The following is a 25,198-nucleotide window of genomic DNA, read 5'->3' as shown; positions in this document are numbered from 1 at the left end:
ATGACAAGCATCTTCCTGCAGAAACTCCAGTTTCATGGAGATAAAGTTAATTAGCTGTCTATAAGGCCTTGCAGAAAAGAAATTTGGGTCTTTATATCTCAGAAACTGAGGTTAGTTAGAAACTTGCTATTAAGCATCTTGGCCCACTTAAGTGGAATTATTTTTTGTGAATGAGAACATGTGTGCTGCTGTTAATAAGCCATATGATGCATGAGACACACACGTAATGAAGTTTCATTTCAGCCTCATACATTGCCTAGATTAATTTTGTGAAGAAAGGCTGCTGCAATTTTAAGCACTTTAGTAGAAACTGTTTCCTATTTGATAGTGTCCAATGTTAGGTGGTGCAGAGTAAATAACACAGTACATAGTAGGACATGATATCGTATTAAACATTTCAGGGAAAAAGTACAGTATAACCTAGTACTTCAGACTTTCTCAGTAAAACATCAATCTCAGTTAACACGGTGGCCATAGTGCCTGCACAGGCAGAGACATAATTGCACATTCAAACTTAACTGTCTTATCTTCTGGCCTCCAAGCACATAATAAGATACCTTAAACATTTTCTTGCTGTGGTTTTCTTTTCTAATTAATTCTATACAATACATTAAACACAGGTCTTTCATTTACTAAAACTTCTTAAACTTCTGCAAACTGCTTCCATTTTTTAAAAAGCAGAGTCCTGGATAAATTCTCTAATTCTGAAATTGTGTTTACACCTTTTGATTAGCATTCTGGTTACTATGTGTGGTAATTATGTGTAGAGTAACCCTTGATAAGAAGGAACTCACCCTATGGATCTGAGTCACTAAACCTTAATACTAGATAAGAGTTTGGGGGCTTTAAGACAACTAAACTGAATTCCAATGCTGACTATTTCTGTGATAATCCAGTCTCTAGATAAGGCGTACAAATACTACTCGGAGCAGAAAATCCCATTCCCCAAAATTTCTTTGACTGATGAAGATAAGAAAAATCTGAAGGAGTGCTACCTCTTCCAAGATTCAGATCTGCCAGGATGTCCAATTGTGATTTTTCTTCCGCTTGTGAATGATACCTTCCAAGAGTACAAAGCACCTGGTAAGTTAAAGTGATGGCAAAGCATTAAACAAAAGACACCACTACCCGCTTCCCTGACTCAGACAGAGCCTTTTTCTCTGCTGCTGGCTATCTTTGCTGGCTGGGTTCATGGTGGAGCACTTCAGCTAATTAAAATTGTTTTCCCCATCCCTGCCAAAGCTACTATGTTCATTCATGTCATCCTTGTGGCCCTAAGAGGACAGACACAGCCCTTGCCTTCCGGATGGTGTTTACCTTCATGTCTCTCCCATTTGTGACATAAAGTGTTGCTAGCTAATTGTAAAATTTTTTTCCTGGAAAAGTATAGCTGTCTCAGATTATTTTCCCCTGCATATATTGTCTGTTGTCCAGGGATTTCATTCTACACTTGAGGCGGCATAGTGTCATGTATGAACAGGGTGGGAGCAAGAACCTAGCTTTCAGGCTGAATTCCTGCAATGTCAACATCATTGTGTCTCCTTTTGGTACAGCATCAGCCCAGGGGTCATTTTGCTCACTGTGCTGTGCTTGGGGCCTGTCATTCTTTTTCTGCCAGGCCACCTGCTTTGTATTCCTCTCCTTTACTGCTGGTTACTAGGATGCATTTCCTTTGCTCCTTGGTAGCAGGGAGGTAAAGTCTAAAATTCTGCTTTTGTGGAGTTGGGGAGATGTAAGAAATGGAAAGGCAGAGATGGATCCTCGTGGCAGGCCCCCTGAGACTGCATTCAGGATTGTAGGAACTTTAAGTTTCCATATATTTCTATTATTCCTTTCTCACTTAAATTCTATTCTGTTACTAGCAACTCGCCTCCCTCAGCTGGGTTTCGTAGAGGTCCCAACTGCTCAGGATAAGACCTGCAGTGCACCTGCAGTGGCTATCGGAGTGCCCTTTTAGGCTGATACCCTTGACTGATCCATGGCTTTAATGAGACGGATGTTTAGGAGTAAGCTGTAGATGACCATCACAATGCCATCCCTCACCTCTCCCTTCTGCCCTCATCATTTCAGGCACCCAACATTCTCTTGACTAGGGGTGGGGGTACATGACCTGCATTATTCATGCATTGAAACCCTATGAATTTTCTTCCAGAGAAAAGTCCCCCTCTTTGGGCTGCTGTGGACAGCTTGTCACTGACTGAGATAAACACCATGTCACAGCAGCAACTTCTCTTTCGCTCCAGGTGTCAAGCGCTGTTGCTCAGAGATGGAGGAAGGACAACTTGATTTGACCAGTCGCTTTTCCCCCTACTGCATGTTCTCGGTCAGGTATACCGATGAGAATTACCGCCGGCTGCTGAACCTCAGTGAATACAACATCCTGAACAACTCACAGATGATTATGCAGGCCTTGCAGATAGCGATGCAAAGGAGGATGCAAAACATGTGCTAATCACCTGTCCAACTGCCCCTATCTATTCTGTCATGCCCTAGGACACAGAAGGGGCATAGCTTTTTGAACACTGGCCGTTCTGCACTACAGAGAGAAACTAGCCCAGGTGGCTCAGTGGTTTGTTGGGGTTTTTTTCCATTCCCAAGAAATGGCCTCTATAGGCAAAGACATTGCCTGGGAAATTTTTACATATGCTTTGTTCCCTAAATTAAGGTTGTCTGTAGAACGCTCTTTACTAAGATACTTGTTAGATTTTAAAAATAGTGTTATTTTAAGCCTAACTTCTTATAATGTATGACATATAGAAAAATCATTTTTTACCACCACAGTGCTACAGTAATGCAACCCAGCCAACACACCTACAGGCCGTAAGAAAGGGGCGTAAACTTCTGCTCCCCACAATTCTTCTTCATGGAACACAAGGTGCATCCAACCCTGGAAAATGAAGAAAACCTGAGACGTGACTGGAAGCTGGTATTGGATCCCTGGGTCAACTCGGTTTTGCAGGTGTCCTGAAGAGCAGCTGCAGAGGTTGGAAATGTAAGAGGGACAAGTGTGTGCACACAGCCAGCCCCATGAATCACATCCACCTCCTGGGCTCTCTTGGGCTGTGAATGAATCATACGTAGATGGGAAGGAACAACTTAGGAGGAAGTGGCATAAGGTTTTTCAAGTAAAAATTTTTTTGAAGTGAAAGGTGTAATTTGGGCACATCAAAATTTCCTGTGAATTTATGTCAGTTTTGATTGTTGTGACAGTATATAAAAAAGTCGACATTTTATTTTGACGCTTTCAAAATAAAACACCCTGGATTTTTTTCTCCCAGTTGAGTTACTTCTTATATTAAACTTCCTTTCTTAAATTATAAAGTACTTGAAATGAAAATATTTTACTTATATTAGACAATGAAAACTTTGTTGTTTTACTCAATGCAATTTGTTTAAACAGTTTAGGACATATGCTCATCAACAAAAATGCTTATTTGTTTAGTTCTGCATGTTCAAACTGTGCAGATAAACAGGAGTGAGTTAGTAGACTGCAACAACTAAGCCCATCTTAAAACAATCTGAACAGACCCTCTGTGGGATCTAGCATAAATCCACCAATAACTTTTGTTGTGGGTTTGCATTTTTAAACTTTGTTCATTTTCCCTTTTATGGAAAATATCTTTTCTGGACTGCTGAAAGTGCTGAGGGTGAGCTGTAAAAATTATAAATCCATAACAAGCTTTGCATTCCAGGAGCAAGTCAAACTAAAAATACATTTTTTTTATTAATAAGTTTTGTGTCCTGACAAATGGGAAAATTTTGAACAAAGAGTCTATTCAGTGAAAAAAAATCTATCAACTAGAAGTCATAATCTGGGGCTAAAATAAACCAGGGAAAATGCTTGGGTAAGTTGAAACATTTCATGTTAATATTTTACAAAACATCTTTGTTTTGAAACATAGCTTCTTTTTAATAGACCACCTACCTCATCAGCCCAGAGAACCCAACCTGAAAATAACAGGTTTCATTTACAGCCAAATAACATGTTTGGCTTGGTACAAAATGACACGCTGAGGATTTTCATTTTGGCAAGAAACAATGACAAATTATCTTTACAAAGTGGTTCACAATGACTTTTGCTGGTACTTTTGGCATTTATGATGTCAAACCAAAGCCTACTTTTTTGTGCAACTGTAGCCTAACGTTGCAAGCCTAAAGATCAGAGCATAAATATTAACATTTGAAACTCTTTAGATTTTAAACAAATATGCACTTCTGCTGGGTTTTTTTGTTCTATAGTAGTTTCACCAGTCATAATCAGAAATATGGTGCTATGTTAACCCTGGGAATTGCCTCCATTTGAACCTGAAATCCCTGGTGTGAAAAAATAAACACAGGTTTTGGCCATAAACTCATGCCACCTCCAGCTCTGAAGAAATGTTATTTACACGCAGATATTTCTTGTATACAATACCGGACAATAAAGGCTTGTTCGCAAAATGAATATTCTGCCTTGCTCCACATATTCAGGCATTTCAGTAATATGCTCTAGGTTCACAGTGTGTTCCTTGTTCCAGGAAAACAAAACTTGTTGTTATCTTTGCAAAGAGCATAAGATTATACCAAATATTTGCTGTGAGCATTGTGGATAAAGGAATGTCTCAGAGACAGATTGCAGGGGTACAAAGCGAGCCATGGTCCCTCCCTCCCACAAGGGCTGTCTCTGATGTGGATTGCAAATGTTATTTGTGAAAATGAGAGGGTTTTGGCCATTGGCACTGTGGGAGTGACAGCCTCAGAGCCCAGCCCTGGTGAACAGTCTGGTCTATAGCTTAGCCCTTCAAGGAGATGTTGTAATAAAACATTGCCTTTAACTATGACTGAAAGATGCCGATGTTGCCAAGGGTTTTCTATGACCTAATGAAAAATGCATTTCATCAAGCTACATCATTGCAGCTGGCACACGAAGGAAACATGCCACGTATGTAGACACAACTCTTCATGATGTTGTGAAATAACATAGCCTACAGCAAAAATTTATTCTACCAAGTTGACCATGATGACTGTTGATATTATTTTGCATAGGAATGCTCAAAGGGGAACTGTGCTGGCTGGTAGCAACGTTTAACCAGTAAGCTCAAGAACGCTCAGGGAATCGGTAACTTTGTGCTCATAGACAATGTACGAGGAGAGCAGGGAAGCCAAAGGATTCCCTTGCCCCAGAGATTTTAATTTGTTATGACCTGCGGAAGATACAACAGCTTTTGGCTGCCCTTTTTAATCCTGTTCCAGTGAGTTGGGACCCATGACGGTTTCGATGGTGCAGGGCTCAGTTGGGTGCTCATGGAGGCAGGTGCAGGTGTCTTGCTGTGGCGGTGGCTTCGCAAGTGTGCCGAGGATGGTGCAGAGGCTGGTGTGCAGTCGGTGCTGAGTTTTGCCTCTGACTGGCAGGGTTTGTTGGGTCAGACACAGGTGCTTAAATGCAGCTAGATTACAGCCGGAATCAGTCTGAGCTGGAAAGCGGTGCAGAAGTATTCACACGGGGTGGAGCTAAGTGAAGGAAACTCATTGCTTCAGGACTCTTCGTCTAAACAAAAATAATAATAACGAGCCATAGGAAAGAAGGGGAAAAGGATACAACTTGAGGAGAGACCCAGCCCTGCTGGACCAAGGCTGAGTAGATACAAACCACCATATGAGCGTGTCTGCTCTGTACACCTAGACCTGGGATTGGAGCGATGTGTGGTACAGAAAGCCTTAAACTGGCTTTTGCAAGAACCAATTTAGTTTGAGCGCAATAGTGTTGTCCCTTTTTTTTCATTAGCTGTTTTATCCTATCTCCTTACTGTCACAGACAACCTAAATCCAATTAATGTGCTGTTGCTGCATCTTATTGCAGAGTATGTATTTCTGTAGGCTTTGAGGTCTTGCTAAGTGGAAAATTCAGCGCTCACATGAAAGGCCATACTTCTCTTACCATTAGTTATAAACCTGCCATTGGCCAGTATTGGGCAAAGTGACTCAAACAGCATACTTCCACCTACTGTATAGGCAAAGGTATTTTCTCCTACTTATTCAACCACAGGATTCAGCTTCCTAGCATAAGAAAATGGGAGGGGAATAACTAGGTTTAAGAAATCAGGCAGAGGTGGGGCTCTGAGTCAGTTTATAAAACAGTTGCTCACCTGTGTATAAGACATTTAAACTATTGGTGTCTGTGGAAGCTGGGAGATGTGAAATTGCATTGCCACAGATAAGACTGGACGTGTATGTGACAGTGACCACAATGGAGCAAGATGGCATTTTGTCTCAGGTAAGAAGAGTGCAGAGCAAAGCAAGGCATCTGGGATCTCAGCTGGTTATGCTGCACATAGTGCAAAGGTGGTACTACTTTCTTGACCTACCATTGACTATAAATGACTCTGTGTGTGATGAAGAAAGTCAGTGCCTCAAGAACTCATTATCGAAATCTAAAAAATGATAGCAAACCATAGGAAGGAAGTGAAAACTACTTGGGGAGTAAGAGTTTATTTACAAAGGGAGCATTTTGTATATCTAGGGGCTTTCTTCATTTTAGAGACATGATATATGCAACTTCAGAATAAGTATTAAATAGTATGGAAATGTGATTCAAGGTGTAAGATCAATGACGGGGTGTGTTTATGGGAGACAGATATGCTGTTCCTTTAACAGCCAGGGCCGGGAGCTGCCTTCCCTCCCCGTGTGTCATGCAAAGGGTGGACCTTTTGGTGGCTGCTACACCTCTGCTCAGGCTTACTGGGACAAGCACGGTGCAGGCAGCGGCACTGGGCACAGCAGGAAACACCTGTACCTGCCAAGGCTCTACGGCCAGCACTGACCATGGGCTCCCGTCCACTGCTGTTCTGCAGTTCTCAATTCCCTATGAGGATTGTTTTTAAGAGACAGGATGGTTTTTCCAGGGGTAATGTCGGCACTTCTTGTTGCAGGAGCTGATCACTCAAACCACTCGGCTAAGAGAAGGAATTATGAGGCTGAATCCTGATGGGGAGCAGTCGACTCCTGTTACAAAGGTACTGCAAAGGAGAATTTCAAAAGAAAGCTGTAAAGGAGACTTTCCTGCTGGGTGGAGCCTGGGTGAGAACAGATAAAGTTCGGCATCTGCCAAACAGTCTAATTAGCTACCATAACCCATCCAGCTTCCTCCATGAAACACTGTCCCGCTTATCGTTTTGATCACTTCACTTAGGCAGTCTTGCTTCACGTTAAAGTCCTGGTGCTGTTTTCTATCCTTGGCACATGGGAAATGAACCCTATTTTAACAAGACTAATACCTTTAAAAGAATGGGTTGGAATAGGCTTTCTGCTACGTATGTCTTACTAAAGCACAAGGGCAAATTTACTGCCAGTGTAGGTAGTAATAGCTGTGAAATTGTGCCACTTACTTACTCCCTCGAAGAGTATGGCACAATCTTGAAGTGGATTTTCAATGCCTGATTTCCTGGATTAATCCTTTTTCTTACCTCTACAAAAACCTAATAGTTTTCCAGGAGACTTCAGACATGTTATATGAAATCTTTCCTCTAGGAAATGAGAGGACCAGATGTGGTGAAAAAGTTTTTTGACCTTGTTCTCTGTAGCTTGAGGCCACTTAGTAATAATTAGGAACTCTCCCTTGTTCTGTTTTGAGCTGAGTTGAGCTGCTGAGCAGCAGGTGTTGTGCTTACAGTTTAAGGAATTGTCACCCCTTTCTGTTGATTAGTTGAATGGAAAACCCAAAGATGAGAAAATACTCCCTAAAACACAACTCTTTACACTGCAGGGATCATGGCAGGTTCAGAAGAAGAAACCAAACCTCTCAAAGTTTTTAGGCAAAACTCACACCGCTGATGGGATTTGGGCCATTTGTTATTTATACCTCTGTGATGGCTAAGCCAAGGCTCCCTGGTTATGACAGGGCACATCCACATGCATGAGCACTTTGTTCAATCTGCAGTCCTTCCCTGGCTCTTTGGGATCACCATGAGCCATGAAGGTGGCTCCAGGGGAGCCGATCCCTGAAACTGGGTTGAGCCCTTCCAGGAAAGTGACTTCTCCAAAGCCAGCCACTGGCAGCACTAGTTACTGGCTCTGTAATTACTGAACACTTTCCACCTGTACTTGCCTCATTTCTGTGCCTTAGGAGTTAGGTTTTAGACACAAATGCAAGTGCCTTTGATGGTCTTATCCACAGCTACTCTTTGGACTCTTAGCGGTGGTTTGACATCCTTGATTTGCACACACGGTTACCTGCTGTGCAGCTGAACAGCACAAGTGTCGTTGGTGCCTTTTCCTAGAATGGGGTGCTTTGGTTACCTGAAGGCTAATTTTACCTGTTTCTTCATTAGCCTACTTGCTAACTGCCCCTAATCTCAACAACATATATTCATTAGCCCCAGCTGCATGCATTAATACACTCAGGTTAAACATTATAAGAGACATCACATGGACATATATATTCCATCGAGACTATGAATATCAATACACTTCACTATTTATGGACAGCAAACATGGCACATTATTAACACAGTACATACCAAATTGTTTTGCTCAGGCCAACTAGAGCAAAAGTCCTGCTCTCCTTTCCAGCAGCACCTGTGTCACACATCCTTCTCAGGGGGACTGCTGAGGTCAGTGTTATGCAAATGCCGCTTCAGGACTGGCAATGGTCTTTTTATAGTCATTTTGCAGTATGGATGGAGTGAGCAGGAGGTATCACTATCTGTCTGTGGGCCTGTAGTTGCACTAAGCGCCTTTTCCATTTTAGAACTTTTGGAGCAAAATTTTCCTGCTGATTTATATTCCAACATATTGTGTCTTTTCCCCCTTTCTGTAACTGTAGAAATAAAAGGTTAGGTGGAAATGGAGATTAATGGTATTTATTTGTTTATTTTATGGTAAAAGGAGAAGGGATATGGACTCGTGTTTGGGCTCCGACATGAGACCAGAACAGCAATATGAGAGACTAAGAAGTCAAGCATGAGGCCTTAATGTCGGAGACATGGGCTAATATGAAAGAGGGAAGCCAAAGGGAACAAACAAGAATTTCTTATCAGGTGTAAAACACTGTGTTTGCACTTCTTATCCAAAACAGTGCAAAGAAACTCCAGCCATGTAGAGTTTACATGGTTCAAAACTAGAGAAAAATCTTCTCACAAGAAAAAGTCAAAGGTGAGCTCAGCTCAAGAGGGGCAGTTATGTCCCTGTAAATGATATTTGGGTATTTCTCTCTCTTGATCATTTCTATCTTCTAAATATGCTATCTACCTTTAGCATTCATTCCTGTCTTTTGTATGGCTTTTTTTTCCCCCACAGATAGAATCATCTCTGTGTTACTTACTGACTGTAAGAGTCATAAGAGCAAGAAACATCCACCAGGCAGATGTCTGTAAGTATCTGTAGTGCTCTGTACGGTCCCCTTAACCTTCATGGGGTACTAGCTAGTCTTGCTACATGAAAAAGTGCTTTCTAGATTTCTTCCATGGATGGAGAAAGTCCTCTCACTGGCATGCTGGTTCCAGCAATGAACACAGTATGTTGCTTTTCTTTGCGTCAGCCCTGTTCTGTGCAGAGGTAACTCTGTAAGGTCACAGCTGTACCTATTGCACATATTTCTCTGCATCACCAAAGGGAGCAGGGAAAGCTCTGCAGTCTGTTGAAAGCAAGATATGTGGAAAGATCTCCTGTATTTTCCTCTGGAGTATATTTATGTAGCAAATACCACACAAACAGATTGGGATAATGGAACAAATACTGAAAATGGAGTAGCCTTATCTCAAATTTAGCTTGTACTCAAAGCTTTCTCAAGGCTAAGTAATCCAAATTACCATACCCTGATTCCCTGTGTACCAGCTTTCACAGATAAAACCCCATTAGGTGGTGTTACATTTTGTAGGTTCACTTCTGATGGCCTGCAACTGAAATATAATAGAAGATTATAGTTTTACTTATGCAGAAATCAAGAAGCATTTTTTTCCCCTATGTTTTGGGCTTTTAAAAAATTTTCTGTCTGGCTAAAATAGAAGTTATCGCTGTGTTTCCTTAACGCTTGCAGACATAGGGTGCTGTGGTTGTACTGAATTATTTTATCCTGGGCTAAACTGATTGCCTGATGACATAGAAGGAGGAGAAACCCCTTTGGTTTTAATGCATTTATTGTATCTCTAATCATATTTATTCAGAGAAGAATCGTGTCCCTCCTCTTTTTTCTCCATTCCTATTACCTAAATTGTAATGTTTATGTTGGACAAATATGTCATCATTATCACAGTGTCTCTCTCTGAAAGCAAAGCTTCATGTTGTTCAATTTATTCTTTCTTCCAGAGCAAATCCTCATTTTAGTTGTGTTTGTGTTTTTTAACATACAGTAAGCCAGACTGACTGCTATGTGAGCCTGTGGCTGCCAACTGCTTCAACTGACAAATTTCAGACTAAACCCATCAAGAATTGCAAAGATCCAGTCTGGAATGAAACCTTCTACTTCAGGATCCAGAGTCAGGTCAAGGTACTGAGCTGGGACTTCCCTGTTAACCAGGACCTAGGGAGCAACTGCCAGGTTTTATCCTTTTGCAAAGGGGACATAAGTAATTTTCTCAAGAAGCAAGGAAAGATGCAGAAAGATATGAGGATAACACATAGTTTTATGACAATTTTCCATGCCATGAAAGAGAAGTATCTCTCTCAGCCATGGGTAGAATACGACCTTTGAGATGTCTGTGATTTTCTCGCATTCCTCCTTGTAGGCAGATGCCTACATGGAGTTGATTTCCCCTCTGCCTCCTTCCTTTCCTGCTCTTTTTCTTTACATCCTCCCACTCCTCACAACAGCTGACTAAAACAGCTGTCCCCAGGATCTCCTGCTTTGAATGAAACCTGACACACTTCTAAAGTCCTTCCCTTCCCTTCCCAGAATGTGCTGGAGCTAGCACTCTATGATAAGGATGTGGCTACTCAAGATGACCACCTCTTCACGGTGTACTTCGATATAGCCAAACTTTCCCTGGGAGAGCAAGTCTTCATGCACTTCAAGTGTGATTCACAGGTGAGGTCTGAAATAAGAAATGGAATAGGTTGGAAAGAACGTGTTTGTCTGCTTTTCTGTCTAAAATGTTATTTGCAAAATCTTTTTTTACTTCTTGTGTATGGACTGCCCAGACACATGAAAGGGAGTTGTTTTTCACTCTGACATGAGAAAGCCTCTTCACACGTGGATCTGTAGGCACACTGAAGGGTTTGGTATTGGCCACAGAGGCTCACAAACTTCAGGTGTCTTTGCAAAATTGTCACTTTGCTGAGTCTGCCCCATCAAGGATCGAGGACTGTGTCCGCACCAGTACATGATGCTTTTTGTCAAAACTTGTTACTTAACCTAGTAATTAGGAAGTAATAACTCTGTGATAAGAACCAAGCATCAAACCAGACTAGTTGCTAATTATGAACTGTGGCATGGGTGTTTAAATAAGGTGCCTAAGTCATGCCACTCCACTTGGCAACAAGAAATATTCCTATTTTGAATGTCCAGGGAGGCTCTGAAAGTCTTACATCCCACCTCCCAGTATGTTCTGTCCATCCCTCTCCTTTTCCAGTTCCCTCCCTGTCTCTTGTGCATCTGTCATGCACCATTCCGTTGATTAATTACCTTATATACACACTCCCAAACTCCACTCTGCAGTTCGTTGCCTTGAAATGCCTTATTTGACCATTTCTTTCTCTACAAAATACCAGAGGAGCAGTGTGTGGACTTCCAGTAGCCCTTGGTAAAATAGAAACATTTGGCTAGTTGTAACCCAGCTCATTACTGTCTGGGTGGTTACAAGTGTCATATCCAAGCCTTTCATTACTGCGTTTGCACAGCTACAGTAGTAAGAGCTCATACTCTTCAGGCCTTTGTAAATTTTTTTTGTCCTGTATTAATAACTTTTGGGTGTCTTTAATGCAATAGGTAGTTTGAGCAACTAAGCAACCTACAGCGTGATCTCACTTCTCTGTTCATCATCCCTTTCTGTCCCCACCTTTGTTTTCCTCTCTCCTGTGCTTTCTTCCTCCTAGGGATTATACTCTTCTCCACCACCCCATAGACCAGGCCTTAATGTCAGATTTACCTCTGCCCCAGTGCCCTCAACATGTTGCCAAACGAAGTGGTTGTCCTCTTCCACACCTGCTTTGCATGTCACCATTTCCACTCCTTACACCAGAAGGCTTTGGCTGCTCCCCTCAACAGACCCTCTTTCTCTGGCTGGCAGACAGCACCTCTGCCTGGCTCTGTCCCTTGTGTCCCAGCAGAAGCAGGCAAGCCAACTACTTTCTTTGTTAAAAACTGCTATCACAGCCATCCAGAAACTTCCTATCAATAAAGAACCTTGAGGCTCAAGACACACAGATGTGAGGCGGTGGGGGCCTCTATTTTACATGCTCTGCCAGTCGCAAATAGTGCTTGCACAACTACATTGTGAGAGTAAGAACTTGCATTATGAGAACTGCCAGTAGACTAGTGCCAAAAACATTTTTCTTTCTTTGTTTTCCAGAGACAAGAGGAGCTAGAGGTGGGATTTGCATTGGATAATATGTGAGTAAACATGAAATGCAACATAATCTGCAGCAAAAAGAAACAGCAATTCAGAGGCATGAAATAATCTAGCCTAATTGTCCAGTGTACATCATTCCTTGATGATGCTGCTGATGAACCCTGTTTCCTGAGGAATCTGTGCTATGAGCTGTGTGACAAATTGATGCGTGCCAGGATGACCTCCCATGAACTTCAGGCGGACAGGGAGAACACCCTAAAACCTTTTTTTTGCCCAGTGTAATGAATACTATTTAAGATGAGAATACTGGGACTGCTCTTTTGTTACACGTTTGTCTTTAAGATCAGCAGGGAGGCGAACCTCCCTTCAAAGCACAACATGGAATAATGCACCGGATTTCTGATCTAGAGCCCTTTCTGTCCCATCTTCCCACAAACTGCAATTTTTAACAGACTGGATTCCGTGAAACCATCTGCAGCCTCAGCTTGGGGCTCAGCATAAAATCACTGCATGGTTTGGGCCTGCAGTACCTTTTTTTTTTTCCCTGAGCTCCAGGACTGGACGAGCCGGTAGGATGACAACTGTGCCTTGACAGAGTTGAGTGAGGAAACTTGTATCACAAGTCTCCTGGGACTTCTCTTTCAAATCCAATACGCAGCTAAAAATAAGCAAGAGGAAAATCAGGAGAGGGGTGTGTCTCATGAATTATACTGTAATTATACTGAGTTATTAAAAAATGTATTTTTCTTTCTGTTTCCTAGCTCAGGCCCTCCTGAAACCATCATTACTAATGGAGTACTAGTGGTGAGTGTTATGTTTTGTCATCTTTCTTGTCGTGTTGCCACACTTGTTTCACTTGACTCACAGTCATCAGGCCAACATACCCTTGGACTGAGCAAAGCCAGCACTGAAACACTGTGATTTCCCACTTCATCATCTGCCTCACGACACATCCTCGTGGATGGCACCTGTGGAGAGGCTGCAGCTGGAACAGCAGGGAGGTCCCCCATGCTAGCATCCCTCTGGTGTTGCAAAGGCAATGCATGGAAGTGGTTTAGGTCTGAGACATCGGCGCAGCAGTGAACTCTCCCTTGGACATCACTCCTCCCAAATTCCTGTATTGCCAAAGCAGTGGGGTTTCTCCTGTCCCGGGCACGTCATTTCCTGCATTCATAACTGCGCTTTTTACACAGGGACTTCCTGACCATGCCATTTGCTCATGTATTAGCTTTGTTTCCTCATTATTTTTGTTTAAATCAGTCCTCTGCATCTCTGTCAGCATCCTAGGAGTGCTTTTTTTCACTTTGCCCTTACCTTCTCCCTTCTGCAAGCCCTGTTCATCCATGCTGCACCCCCAGCCTTGCCCTGGCTGCATCCAGTTTCTCAGAGACTCCTCCTGTTCCAGCCAGAATCTGAAATCGAGGTCATGGTTGAGAGAAAATGTTTTCCTCAGGACAAAGTGCACTGCCTGTATAGCATTCGTATCATCATCAGTAGGAGGTTAGACTAGGAAACAGAAACTCAGACTGGAAAATTCCCTGCCATGAGGTATTTTATTGTTCGTGTCTCTTACAGTCTCGCAAAATCTGCAGCTTGGAAGTTCAGGTGGTTGAGAAGAAGAAGAAAAAGAAGAAATCTTTATCAAGTGAGGTTATTTCTCCATCAGCTATTTTTAAATCTTGATGTGCTAATACTATGAAGGCAATTGGCTTAATGTAAGAATGAAAAAATAGCCAACGAATCCAAAACATGAGGACAGCCTTGTGATATACTCTGGAAGAACCTTTGTTTCCAATTTTGATGAGAAAACTACCCTGTGTCTGCTTTTGTGTCATTTCCTTAGAGAAAGAATTCTCCTTTAAAGTGCAAGGCTCTTACGAGGGCACCCAAGACATTATGCTGGGATCGGATCTGGTCTTCAGCTCCTCCTCTCCTGCCAAATTTCACTATGCCAGATACAAGCAGCCAACGCTGGATGTTATGCTACCAAGGAAGAAACAACCTCCCTCCTTTGTATGTTATAACTAGACTTTATAAAACATAATAGTGGCATGTAGAGTAACATGCACCATAAATAGTAACATTAATTTGCATTGTGGAAAGAGACTAACGCTCCTTACAATATAAACTTGGATATATTTGTATTTTTTCAGCACTCCTGTGTGTGTGATACAGGCTCTGCAAACGTGGAACTTCATTCCCTTCCAAGTGGAAAAAACATGATCTTAGCAGAGGTGAGTGCCTGCTCTTTTGTGGGAGAGGTTGAGAAAGCTGAGCGTGGAACTCTGTATTCCCCTGATGATTACGAGGGTACTTTCTGACGATCAAAGCCTACAGACAAAAAATGTCACAATCTAACAGTAGTAGGTCTTTAGGTGATAAGGCCAGGTTGTGCCTTGTTCTCTTTGAATGGGTATGGGAATACAGGGGATCTTGTTACTCCATCCTGATCTTACTTCATGCTAAACGCGTGCTAAACACACACCAGTGGGGCACCTGAACGAACTGAGGTAGCGCCAGTCTTTTGCTGATGCTGACTACGCTTTGCAAAGCACTTTTAGATTCATGGTTAAAAAAATATCCATACAGAATGAAAGGATCACAACTGTTGTGGGGTGTAAGCCACAGAAAGGGAGGAGCAAATGCTGCTGTGTAGAATAGTAGTGTGGTTGCAGCCTGGCTGGCTGCCTAAGAGAGGTAATGTCAGTAGAGGTGGGTAAGGTATATATTATCATTACTTTCCTCTGTAAACAGCAGTTGTCCTCAGACATTACATTCACTACAGAACACCGGGAATTACTGAACAACTTCCCTGACAATAAACCAGTGCAGCCAATTCACATACGTTGCTGGATTATTCAGAGTTCCCGATCTGTACCCACATTGCTAGGACAGCACAGGCTAAAATTCCTCCTGGGGCTGCAGGGGAGGAGTACTAAAGCAGGTTGTCATGCTTACATTGTTCACATTCTTGCTTTCCAGGATAAAGGATTTGATTTATATGTGAAGGCAGAAGACTGGTAAGAGACTTGGCTGCTCTTGGAGGCTAACTCGTCCTTAGCTGAACTCATCTCACCCTTGGCTCTTTACTGGGGAGGAGGCACTCACAGTAGGATAGTAGGTTGTATGACCAAGTGATGTGGAATTCACATGAGCTGAAAGCAAACTATATGTGTAAAGTTAACAACACGTGTAGATAATCCATAATGAGACACGAATAAAAAAAAGATGCATAAAATAGAAGAAATAATATTACAAGCTGGTTAAGCTAGTCAGCATTATGCTCAGCACAGTCTGTAACCTTTTCTTTAACACTTTAACACAGTACACAAGTGTAAGAGCGCAGCTGATCACCTGGTACTGTTGATCATGAAGTAGGTAAACTTTGCTGCCTACTTCAAGGCAAATGTGAGAAGTTTTTCTCACAGCTCTTGGTGCAGGCTAAAGTATGAGAGAATCCAGACAGCAGATGTCTCAGAAATTATCTGCAGGAATGTCTTTCCTTAGGTTTTCTTTTGATAAATGCTTAGAAATTTAGCAGTCCCTTTTTGTATCATTCTTTCATGCAGCATTGTATACCTGCTTGGGAGTGTAGGAAAGGCTTCTCCTGTAAAAGTGGTTACTTTGTGGATCTGGTTTATTTCCTTGTATTGGAAACTCTGAGCTTGTCTACCAATAATAAAACGGAATATTCTTTTTTCCTGATCTCTGCTCCAGCCCAGACCAACTGGATGTGCGTTTAGGGTTTGACCTCTGCATGCAGGAGCAAGACTTTCTCTGCAAAAGGCGGAATTATGTTGCTCCTGCTCTGAAGAAGGTCCTGCAGCTGGAACAGGATCTGCTGGACCATGAGGTCTGTAGGGCAAACATTCAAAACATATAATGAGTGCTTAGCAGTGGGGGCATAACACCATAATATGACCTCTTCTTCTTTACAGTTAAATTTTTTTCTGGTCTTTTCTCATCTTTAAACTTTTGTACACTTCCAATACTGCCCCATACCTCTAACCTTACCCTGTTGTTTGTGTCCTTTGCAGTTGCTATCCTGAGTTTAACTAACTCCTCTCCTGATACACCTTCATTGCAAGCCAGGCTAGATACTCCTTATACAGAAATGGCTTCTTCCACAGTCATTACCCTATGGTTGTTATCCTTGTCGATAATCCTTCCTCCTCTCTTCGACCTGTGAGATTTCTTTTTAATTCCTGCCTTTACAACTGATTTTTTCCTCTCTTACTCTCTCTTTCGGTTTGAATTAATGCATTTTCATTTGTTTTTTACCAAACATCTGTGTTGAACGTGTCGGAGACAAGTGTCAGTTATCTAAGCAAAAATTATCATTACTTTTATTCCTGTTCTCCTTTATAAAATAAATGATAGCTTATATTTCAGTAGAAATCATTTGGAAAGAATTCTGTGTCTGAGCAAGTGTGGTGCTGTCAGGCTTTGTGTAGCAGGAGGTTTCTGCTGAGAGCCACAGCCAGCTGCAGCCCGCTGTCTGACGCCAGCCCTTTCTGTTTGTGTGCTGCACAGACCCCAGTGGTGGCCATCATGACCACGGGAGGAGGGATGAGATCTTTGACCGCCCTGTATGGCAGCCTGCGGGGGCTCAAGAAACTCAGTGTCTTGGACTGTGCCACGTACCTGACTGGCTTGTCTGGTACTACATGGTAAGTAAGACTGGGCAGCTCATGGCTGCAGTCTTTCTGATGACACCAATGCGCTGAAGTAGGCTGGGGCTGACGTGCAGCAGTCTGCCTATAATACCTTTGCAGCAGTCCTCTTTTTTTGATCTTCTTCCAAAATTAACAGATTAAAGTCTTTTCATGGGAGGAAGTCACATAATGTGCAACAACATTAAAACAAGTGTTTTCTAAGGACAGCTTATGGAAAATTTCTCAAGCCATTTTGTCATGGATAATGACTGTGACTTCAAAGGGACCATGATAGTTTCTTGGGGAACAGAAGATGGGAAACCTTTGCTTAATTTCAAATCAAGAACTTAAAATAGAAACATAAAATGTAGCCATTGCCTACTTCAAACCTTAGTGTGGTTTTTTTCCATCTTAAATATATATTTCCTCTTCCTAGGACGATGTCAAACTTGTACAGAGATGCTGACTGGTCACAAAAGGATCTCGACAAGCAAATCAGCGAGGCTCGAAAACATATGACAAAATGCAAAATAAATTCCCTTTCCTTGGAGTATTTGAAGTATTACAAAAAGCAGCTGTGTCAACGGAAAAGAGAGGGCCGCAAAACATCTTTTATAGATCTCTGGGGGCTTGTCCTGGAATCTTTGTTGCATGATGGGGTACAGTATGTCATAAAGCAGCGTTTACAGTGGCTTGCAATTTTCTGAAAATTAATTTCTGAAGATATTTTCCTGTTTGTTCTGAGAGAAGTAGTTTGCTATGAGACACATAGCAAATACACAGACATTTCCAAAACATTTAGTGGCAGTCTTTTAGATACCCAACCACTGTGGAAGTCAGCATTATTGCTTGTGAGATTTTGGATATGTTTTTCTGAGAAAACTCCAAGATTAACATTTTGAAAAAATCTTATATTTTAAGATTTTTTTTATATATATTCTGCAAGTATTTTGTTCAGAAATAGCAAATTTACAGACATTATCAATGCCCATGAGAGGTATTAACAAAAGGACCTGCAGACTTTTGAAATATGTGGGAGGTCTTACATAAACTTGCAGCATAACACGTTAAGCTGGTTTATACCAAAAGTATTGCTTTCTGCTCTTCATCATTTCCTTCCATTTTCATCCTAATGGGTTGTCAAATAGTCTGGCATCAGATTGGATGCCTGCAGATATTTCAGTAACAGTATGCTCACAGGAATTTTGAAAAATATGGAACATTTCAGAATTTAAGCCCAGCACGCATTATACATTAGAGGCAGAAATTTTTCTGCCCTACAAGCTTAGATGCAGAGAAAACATTCCTGTGCTAATTTTCGTCTCAGTGTAACCGTATTTCTGGAATCACAGAAAGACAACCATAGACTCTCTGATCAGCAACGGGCCATTGATCGTGGTCAGAACCCATTGCCTATCTATACTGCAGTCAATGTCAAGAACAACTACAGCACTCTGGATTTCAAAGGTAATTGTGAGACTTCTGAGAATCATTTGTCTTTGTATTTAAGCTAGTAAATCATGGGACAGTCTTTATAGATAGTCTAAAAAAAGCCCTCTCATTTAAAGACCAGAACCTCAGCTGATGTCTATTCATATAATATCCTTGTAGTCAGGTGAAAGTTTGACTGCCTATGCAACAGACTCAAAAATATTCCAAAGACTTCTCGTGTTTATGAGTTTTCATTTGTACCGTGCTTATAACTCACTGCTATTGGTCTGAAATATTAGACTTAAATGCAGAAATTATTTTACTTTAACTCCTTTCATTCCCATGATAGCAACATCATTTTAATCTACAGCTAAGGGGCTGTAGTAAAACATTGTTCTCTTTGTGTTCCTTTTCACAGAATGGGTGGAGTTCACCCCTTATGAGGTGGGATTGCAAAAATATGGAGCTTTTGTTCGTGCTGAGGATTTTGGCAGTGAGTTCTTCATGGGTCGGTTGATGAAGAAGGTCCCTGAATCCCGGATCTGCTTCTTAGAAGGTAAGCTGTTAAAAACATTGGAATAAGTTTTGGGTTTGGTTTTTTTTTTTTTAATTATGAGCTATATAAACTAAGCACTGATAAAACACTGGTGCATGACTGACAGGGCAGTTTCACTGCAGAGGATAAATATCTCATTGCTGAATTAATACTTGCTATAATGGATTCAGTTTACTGTAAAAAAGAAAATTCAAAATGACAGACAAATGGTTATTTTCACTTTTAAAGCTACTTTTGAATAAAAACATTGTATCACTTCCAGTCCAACAATAAAATTCAGGTCCCTGGGAATCCACAGTTCTGCTCATGCTACTCCAGAAGGGTGAACTCCAGAGCCTCTTGCCTGTCTCACAGGTAGTCAGTAATTTGTGTGCTTCCTATAGACAGTTAACATGAGCCTTCATGCTGATCCTCCACTGCATCAGGGTGTGTTTGGGCATGCCAGGTCCCCCCAGCTCCAGAGAGTCTGCTTTGGCCACACATCACTGGCTCCAGTTTCCACATTGTCTGGGCAAGCCTTGGGGGAAAACAGCATAGTCATAGCCAGAAGCATTTTTGCTGTTGACTGAAGTAGAGCATGGATACGTGTTTTCCAGACAAAGAGACAAGCTGTCAACTTGTGACTGGTTCGAGATGCAAACTTCTCTTCGACTGGCCACTTCACTTAGAGTGAGGGAGACGCTGTACTATTTTAGCCTAAGCCTATGCTGGATGTGCATACATTTGCACTTCCTGAACCAAAAAACAGTGAGAATTTGTGCCCTAAGGGATAACCAAAGAAATTTTTTCTCAAGCTCAAAAATGCATGGTCAAAACTGATCCTTCGATGTGCTAACAGGCTTATTCTCAAAAAAGGAAGTCTACAAATGCAGAGGCTGTAAGATCACATTGTAGTTAGACCCTTATCAATATAATTCCCCATCAAATATCTCAGATTGCAAACTTTCATCCTTTCTTTTTATACAAGCCTTGTGATACTTGGGGTTTTTTCTGAAAACCCAAGGTCCTTAGGTCATATTAATTCACAAAAATCTCACCATTTGTTAAAATATATATCCAGCCCTAAGTACCATAAGAAAACAACTGGATACCAAAATAAGGTTTAAAAACCAGCAGCCAAATAAAAATGACACATCATCCATTTAAAACAAACTAAGGAAAAGCATAAACCTTGCGAATCTCATCTCATGAGAACAGTTTTGTGATCCATGATGTGTGAATGTTTGAGTTAGAAACCTCTTTCCTTTTACAGGCATGTGGAGTAGTTTATTTTCATTGAATGTGTTATATATCTGGAATTCATCCCATTCATCAGAAGATTTCTGGCACAGGTGGACCCGGGACAAAATCGACAATATAGGTAAATTATCATACTTCTTCCTTACTGTGTATTTCTTGGTAGATAGAGTTAATGTCAGATAAACCATCACACCCTTCTGCTATGTGAGATGTGCACAGTGTATCTGGCATTTTTTGGAGTGTTTCTTCAAAGGCCACATTGCCTTTCTGGAAGGAATTGGATTCAGAGTCTCATACTGCAAAACGTAATTGGGTAATTTAAAAATCTCCAGTCTTGTGATCTACGTGCTCACTGAGGGCTCAACACTGTAAAATGTTCAGGAATAATAAGATTGATTTGTAAATGATTAATAAAGCAAAAAGATTTTGACTACATAAAGTAGGAGCTATTGTAATACAAATAAGTACAACACTTACCCTTTTCCAAAGCCTGCATTCAGTCTGTTCCACAAGTGTGCATATGTCTGGTGCAGATTTTTATGGCTGCCTGATACTGGGTCTTGTTTTTTATCTAAGTCTGGACTGTGTAAAGAAATGGTATTTGGCTGGTAAGAGTGGGGTTTTATTTTCTTTTTCACTTGTGCTCATCGAGTCTTTTATCCTAGGCCTTTTAAATAAATAAAACACTGATTTTTATTACTTACCTTGACATCTTGGGCAATGACCTTGCTGTAGGCAGGTAGAATTTAACAGCCTTTCCCTGTACAGAGGAGGAACCCCTCTTACCGGTGAAGCCCCACGAGCTGAGAACTCGCCTGTTCACCCCTCCCGGCCCCCTCAGCAGTGCTCTCCGCGGCGCTCTCACCGACCGCCCCTGTGTTGCCCAGGAGCACAACTTCCTAAAGGGTTTCCAGATGCATAATGACTACCTGGAGAACAAGCACTTCTGCAGATGGAAAGGTAAGAGAAGACCTGTGTGCCTGGAGAGAGAATAAAAAAGCAGAACAAAATGAAACCCCATATTTGATATTAAACCCTATCTCCAAGGTTAAAGGCCATGTTTGGGCAGAATCACTATTAGACCAATCAGTTGTGGCACACTGGGATGTAACATGGTGTGGTGTTGAGCTCCATGCCAATGATTTGCTGGGGGCACACACCTCCTGAGGCAGGGGCACTGGGTCCTGATGGTGGTTTTCCCTTTGTTTGAAGACACACTCGGTGGGGAGGCACAAGAAACCCCCTTCATGAATGTTGCCATTGCAGGTCAAAACTGCACGTGGCTGGAGTTGGGAGGGCACAAGAGAAGGGATACAGTGAATCTCCCTTCCCTGAAGACAGAAACCAGTTAGGGCTCTGTGGTCATGGTGTAAGAGTGGAAAACAGGCTAACCAGTTTTGCACTACTGCACTTACAGCAAGAAAAATCTTTCCTTTTAGATACTGTGTTAGACACATTTCCCAATGAGCTGACACAGTCAGAGGAATTCCTGTCTCTGGTAGATACAGGATTTTTCATCAATACAAGCATCATGCCACTTTTAAAACCAGAGAGAAAGGTGGACGTCATCCTGCATTTAAATTACAGTGCAGGATCCCAGATACAGGTGAGGGGAATTGAAGCAGTCTCTGTTTCTTCTTCAACAGCTGTATGCCTGTAAGTTTTTAATACTTAAGTGCTTTCTCTATTGCTCCTACTAGAAGCCTTACCCACTAGCATTTTTTGCTTAATGCTGCAGTGTGATACTTCATTTATAGGCTGTACATATTCTCATTTGTTTTTCTTGTACGATACAAATGTTTTGTGCTAAGAACTCAGGGAAAACAAAAACCTTCTCTCCAATGATGTAGTGATTTCCAATAGGGGTTTCAGAGCTTTCACATAGCTAGCTTGGAAAATGCACCCTTTGTTACTGGACTCCAAGAAATCCTGCACCCTGAAATCCTCTTTAAGTCTTAGTGCTGTTCTGTTCTTTGACCCAGGCTCTGGACCAGACCTGCAAGTACTGCTCAGAGCAGGGAATCCTTTTTCCCAGGGTGGACTTGAGTGAAAAAGACAGGAAAAACCTGAAGGAGTGTTACCTCTTTGATGGTGCTGAGACTCCAGGAGCACCAGTACTGCTATTTTTCCCACTGATTAATGATACCTTTCAGAAATACAAAGCACCAGGTAAGTAATCAAACATGTTAAAAAAAGGTTGACATCATGGCCAGCCTATTAAAGGGAGTATATTTAATACGCCAACCCTTGAACTTCACTGTTGGCTCATTTCAACACATCAAACCTCTCTGTTGCCTAAAGTTACTTTTTTTACCAGGTCAGATTTGATGCCGTGGCTGTGCTGTTTCAATCTCTAAGATAGTTTGCAGGTAACTTTGATGTATCTACGTGAGCCACAGGTACAGCTCAGAACTGCAGTGTAGACCCACGTAAGAGCAATAATCATCATTTTTCTCCCCTCATCATGTGAAGCAGCTAATATCCACCTGAGCCAGGGACTGAGCTGTCAGTCTGAAAAAGAATTATTTGTTTAAAAAAAATTTTAAACTCGCAAGAATAATTTAGATTATGAACTCTCTCTGTGGAGAGACATCTTCTTTCCCTGCTCTGTTAAGAGTTTGCTTGCTTCTGACCAGAGTAAACTCCCATCTCTCAGCAGTGATTTGTCACCCCTTCCTCCTAGGTCAGAAGCGCTCAGAATCAGAGATGGAAAATGGCAAAGTTGATCTCTATGGCCGCTGTTCCCCTTATTCAACATATTCAATTCAATACACTGAGAAAGCATATGACCGTCTGGTTCAGATGGGTGAATACAACATCCTGAATAACAAAGACCTCATTATGCAGGCCTTGCACACAGCAGTGGCACGGAAAAGGCAGAAAAAGAAATAACGTCAGACAAGGGACTATGCTTTTGTGTCCCTTAACCTGCCGAGAGACTGAAGCTCCCTTATGATCAGCCAGCAGGCTTCAAAGGATTCCAGCTCAACCCCACCGAATGGCAATCTCAGATGAGCAAAGAAGAGACTGAAGAGAAACTTTTCTCCCAAGAATTTCACTGTAGCAATTCATTGCAATTCAGCTACAACAGTGGAGTACAAGTCCCACGTGGAATAAGGTGCTAAGATGATAATGAGCATGGTGCTAGTTGCCTTGAGAAAGAGTTTGAAATGTTTAAGTCCAACAGGTTCAGGGCAGACCACATTAAAAGCATATTTTATTAACTTGGCTTGTATTTTGTGTTTTTGAGGTGGTGGTGAGGCAAGCAGCAGCCAGTGGGCCAGGTTTGTGACTGGGACCATGGCACATTGTAGGGAAGAATTTAGAGAAAGAAAGACACGTGTCATATGGCATCCTGTGGGCATAGATCACCTCCAAGGGAAGCTTTGGACAGAGGCAGAGGAGACGCAGGCCATGGGTATCAAATCATCCAAGAAGGCAAAAGAGTCTTGATAAAGTTCTCCACTGCTTGACCGCCAAGCTCCTCTGTGTGCTTCCTCACTGCTTCTTGGCTACCCATCCTCCTTCCCACCCCTGGTGTGAGTGGGTAGTAGTGTAGTAACTAGAAATACAAGCTGAACAGAAAAACACTCTGCTGGCTTTAAACCCCCTCAAAACAAGAGCAAGGATGTGCAGGCCCTTGAATTCATCAGTTCTGCCTGCCCTTGCTGTTGGCTGGGTCTTGCACTAGCTCGGCACCTGCAGAATTAGGAGGCACCCACATGGGTGACAAAGGGCTTTACATGGTCTCGGTGCAAGAAGAAAGATTTTGTGTTTTGCAGTAGGGCATCTAAAGAGGATATCCTGCTCCAGGAATGTTATTTTTCCCTCTTGAGATAGCAAAAATTTATTTTAACTATAGTGTTGCTGTGAGCCTTGTGCCAGCTGTGAAGAAGACAAGAAAGGTGCAGACCTATAGAGATCCCTGGAAACTCTGGGAAGGTTTGCTATAGCAAGTACATCCTTTTGCATGGCAGGCTGATGCAGGAGGATCTGTGCCTCCTGAGCTGTAATTTTTCTTGGACTGGCTCTGCACCAAATCCAGCACAGACATGCACAGAGATGGCATAATTTACCCATTTAGGCCAAATGTACTGTGATGAGAGGTTGTCTAACCCAGGCTTCTGTCACTGTTCCCAGAGAGGAGATAGAAGAGTGCTTTGCTTGCATCCGTAGCAAAGATCCTCCAGCTCCTCTTGCACCCCTCTCACTGCCCAATTTGTTCCCTAGGGTTAAGATTCTTTACTTGTTCATTGAAAAAAAGCGTATTTTGATTAAGTTCATCGCAGGTAACCCATGCTCTAGGTTGAATTAATAACATAAAACACAGTAATACTTTACAGACCAAATGAGTTTCTCCCAGAGCATTCACTTCTCAGTTACTAACAGACAGTAGAAATTCCCTAGTTCTTTGTAGGCACCTATGTTATTAACTGAAGTAATATTGAAAGCAATAATAAAAATAGGACCAACCTATTTTTACAGCATGTAACAAGTATCTCAAAGTAAGTAAAGCCTACTCAATATATGCATGCATTTCTTTTTTTTTATGCTGTAGTAATTTTAGAAGGTTAGGTTGGAAGATGAAGCTGAAGTTGTATTGAGTTTCTCAGTGTACGTAACAGTACAGCACATACAATTTGTAGCCTACTAAAACCACCTGTGATTACATTTCAATGTTAAAACTCTTTGCATTGCAGAAGGAATAGAATAGAATAGAATAGAATAGAATAGAATAGAATAGAATAGAATAGAATAGAATAGAATAGAATAGAATATTTCAGTTGGAAGGGACCTACAATAATCAACTAGTCCCACTGCCTGACCAGTTCAGG

At 41.8% G+C, this 25,198-nt stretch overlaps 2 protein-coding genes across 2 annotated transcripts in view; both read left to right on the top strand.

The window, feature by feature from the left end:
• LOC128139587 (cytosolic phospholipase A2 epsilon-like) overlaps positions 1-4,414 on the top strand; it is a 35,838-nt gene extending 31,424 nt beyond the window's left edge. Inside the window, exons 20-21 of the mRNA XM_052782184.1 lie at positions 897-1,083; positions 2,244-4,414. Of these exons, the coding sequence (XP_052638144.1) occupies positions 897-1,083; positions 2,244-2,452 (396 nt within the window). The 3' untranslated portion in view covers positions 2,453-4,414. The remainder of the gene's footprint in view (positions 1-896; positions 1,084-2,243) is intronic.
• A 1,725-nt stretch (positions 4,415-6,139) lies between these two features.
• On the top strand, positions 6,140-23,569 carry LOC128139589 (cytosolic phospholipase A2 epsilon-like). The gene is made up of 21 exons (XM_052782186.1): positions 6,140-6,253; positions 6,909-6,992; positions 9,274-9,346; positions 10,326-10,462; positions 10,868-10,999; positions 12,483-12,523; positions 13,244-13,286; positions 14,058-14,127; positions 14,326-14,495; positions 14,636-14,716; positions 15,465-15,502; positions 16,200-16,335; positions 17,016-17,152; positions 17,574-17,796; positions 18,490-18,604; positions 18,987-19,124; positions 20,377-20,484; positions 21,132-21,323; positions 21,803-21,969; positions 22,346-22,532; positions 23,047-23,569. Exons 1-21 carry the CDS (start codon positions 6,227-6,229, stop codon positions 23,253-23,255), a joined length of 2,508 nt encoding a protein of 835 aa, XP_052638146.1. The 5' UTR covers positions 6,140-6,226; the 3' UTR covers positions 23,256-23,569.
• The last annotated feature ends 1,629 nt before the right edge of the window (positions 23,570-25,198 follow it).

The sequence above is a fragment of the Harpia harpyja genome, chromosome 3 (assembly GCF_026419915.1).
Source record: "Harpia harpyja isolate bHarHar1 chromosome 3, bHarHar1 primary haplotype, whole genome shotgun sequence".
Classification (NCBI taxonomy): Eukaryota; Metazoa; Chordata; class Aves; order Accipitriformes; family Accipitridae; genus Harpia; species Harpia harpyja.
The sequence above is the reverse complement of the archived record's forward strand: the minus strand, read 5'-3'. Positions and strand labels throughout refer to the sequence as shown.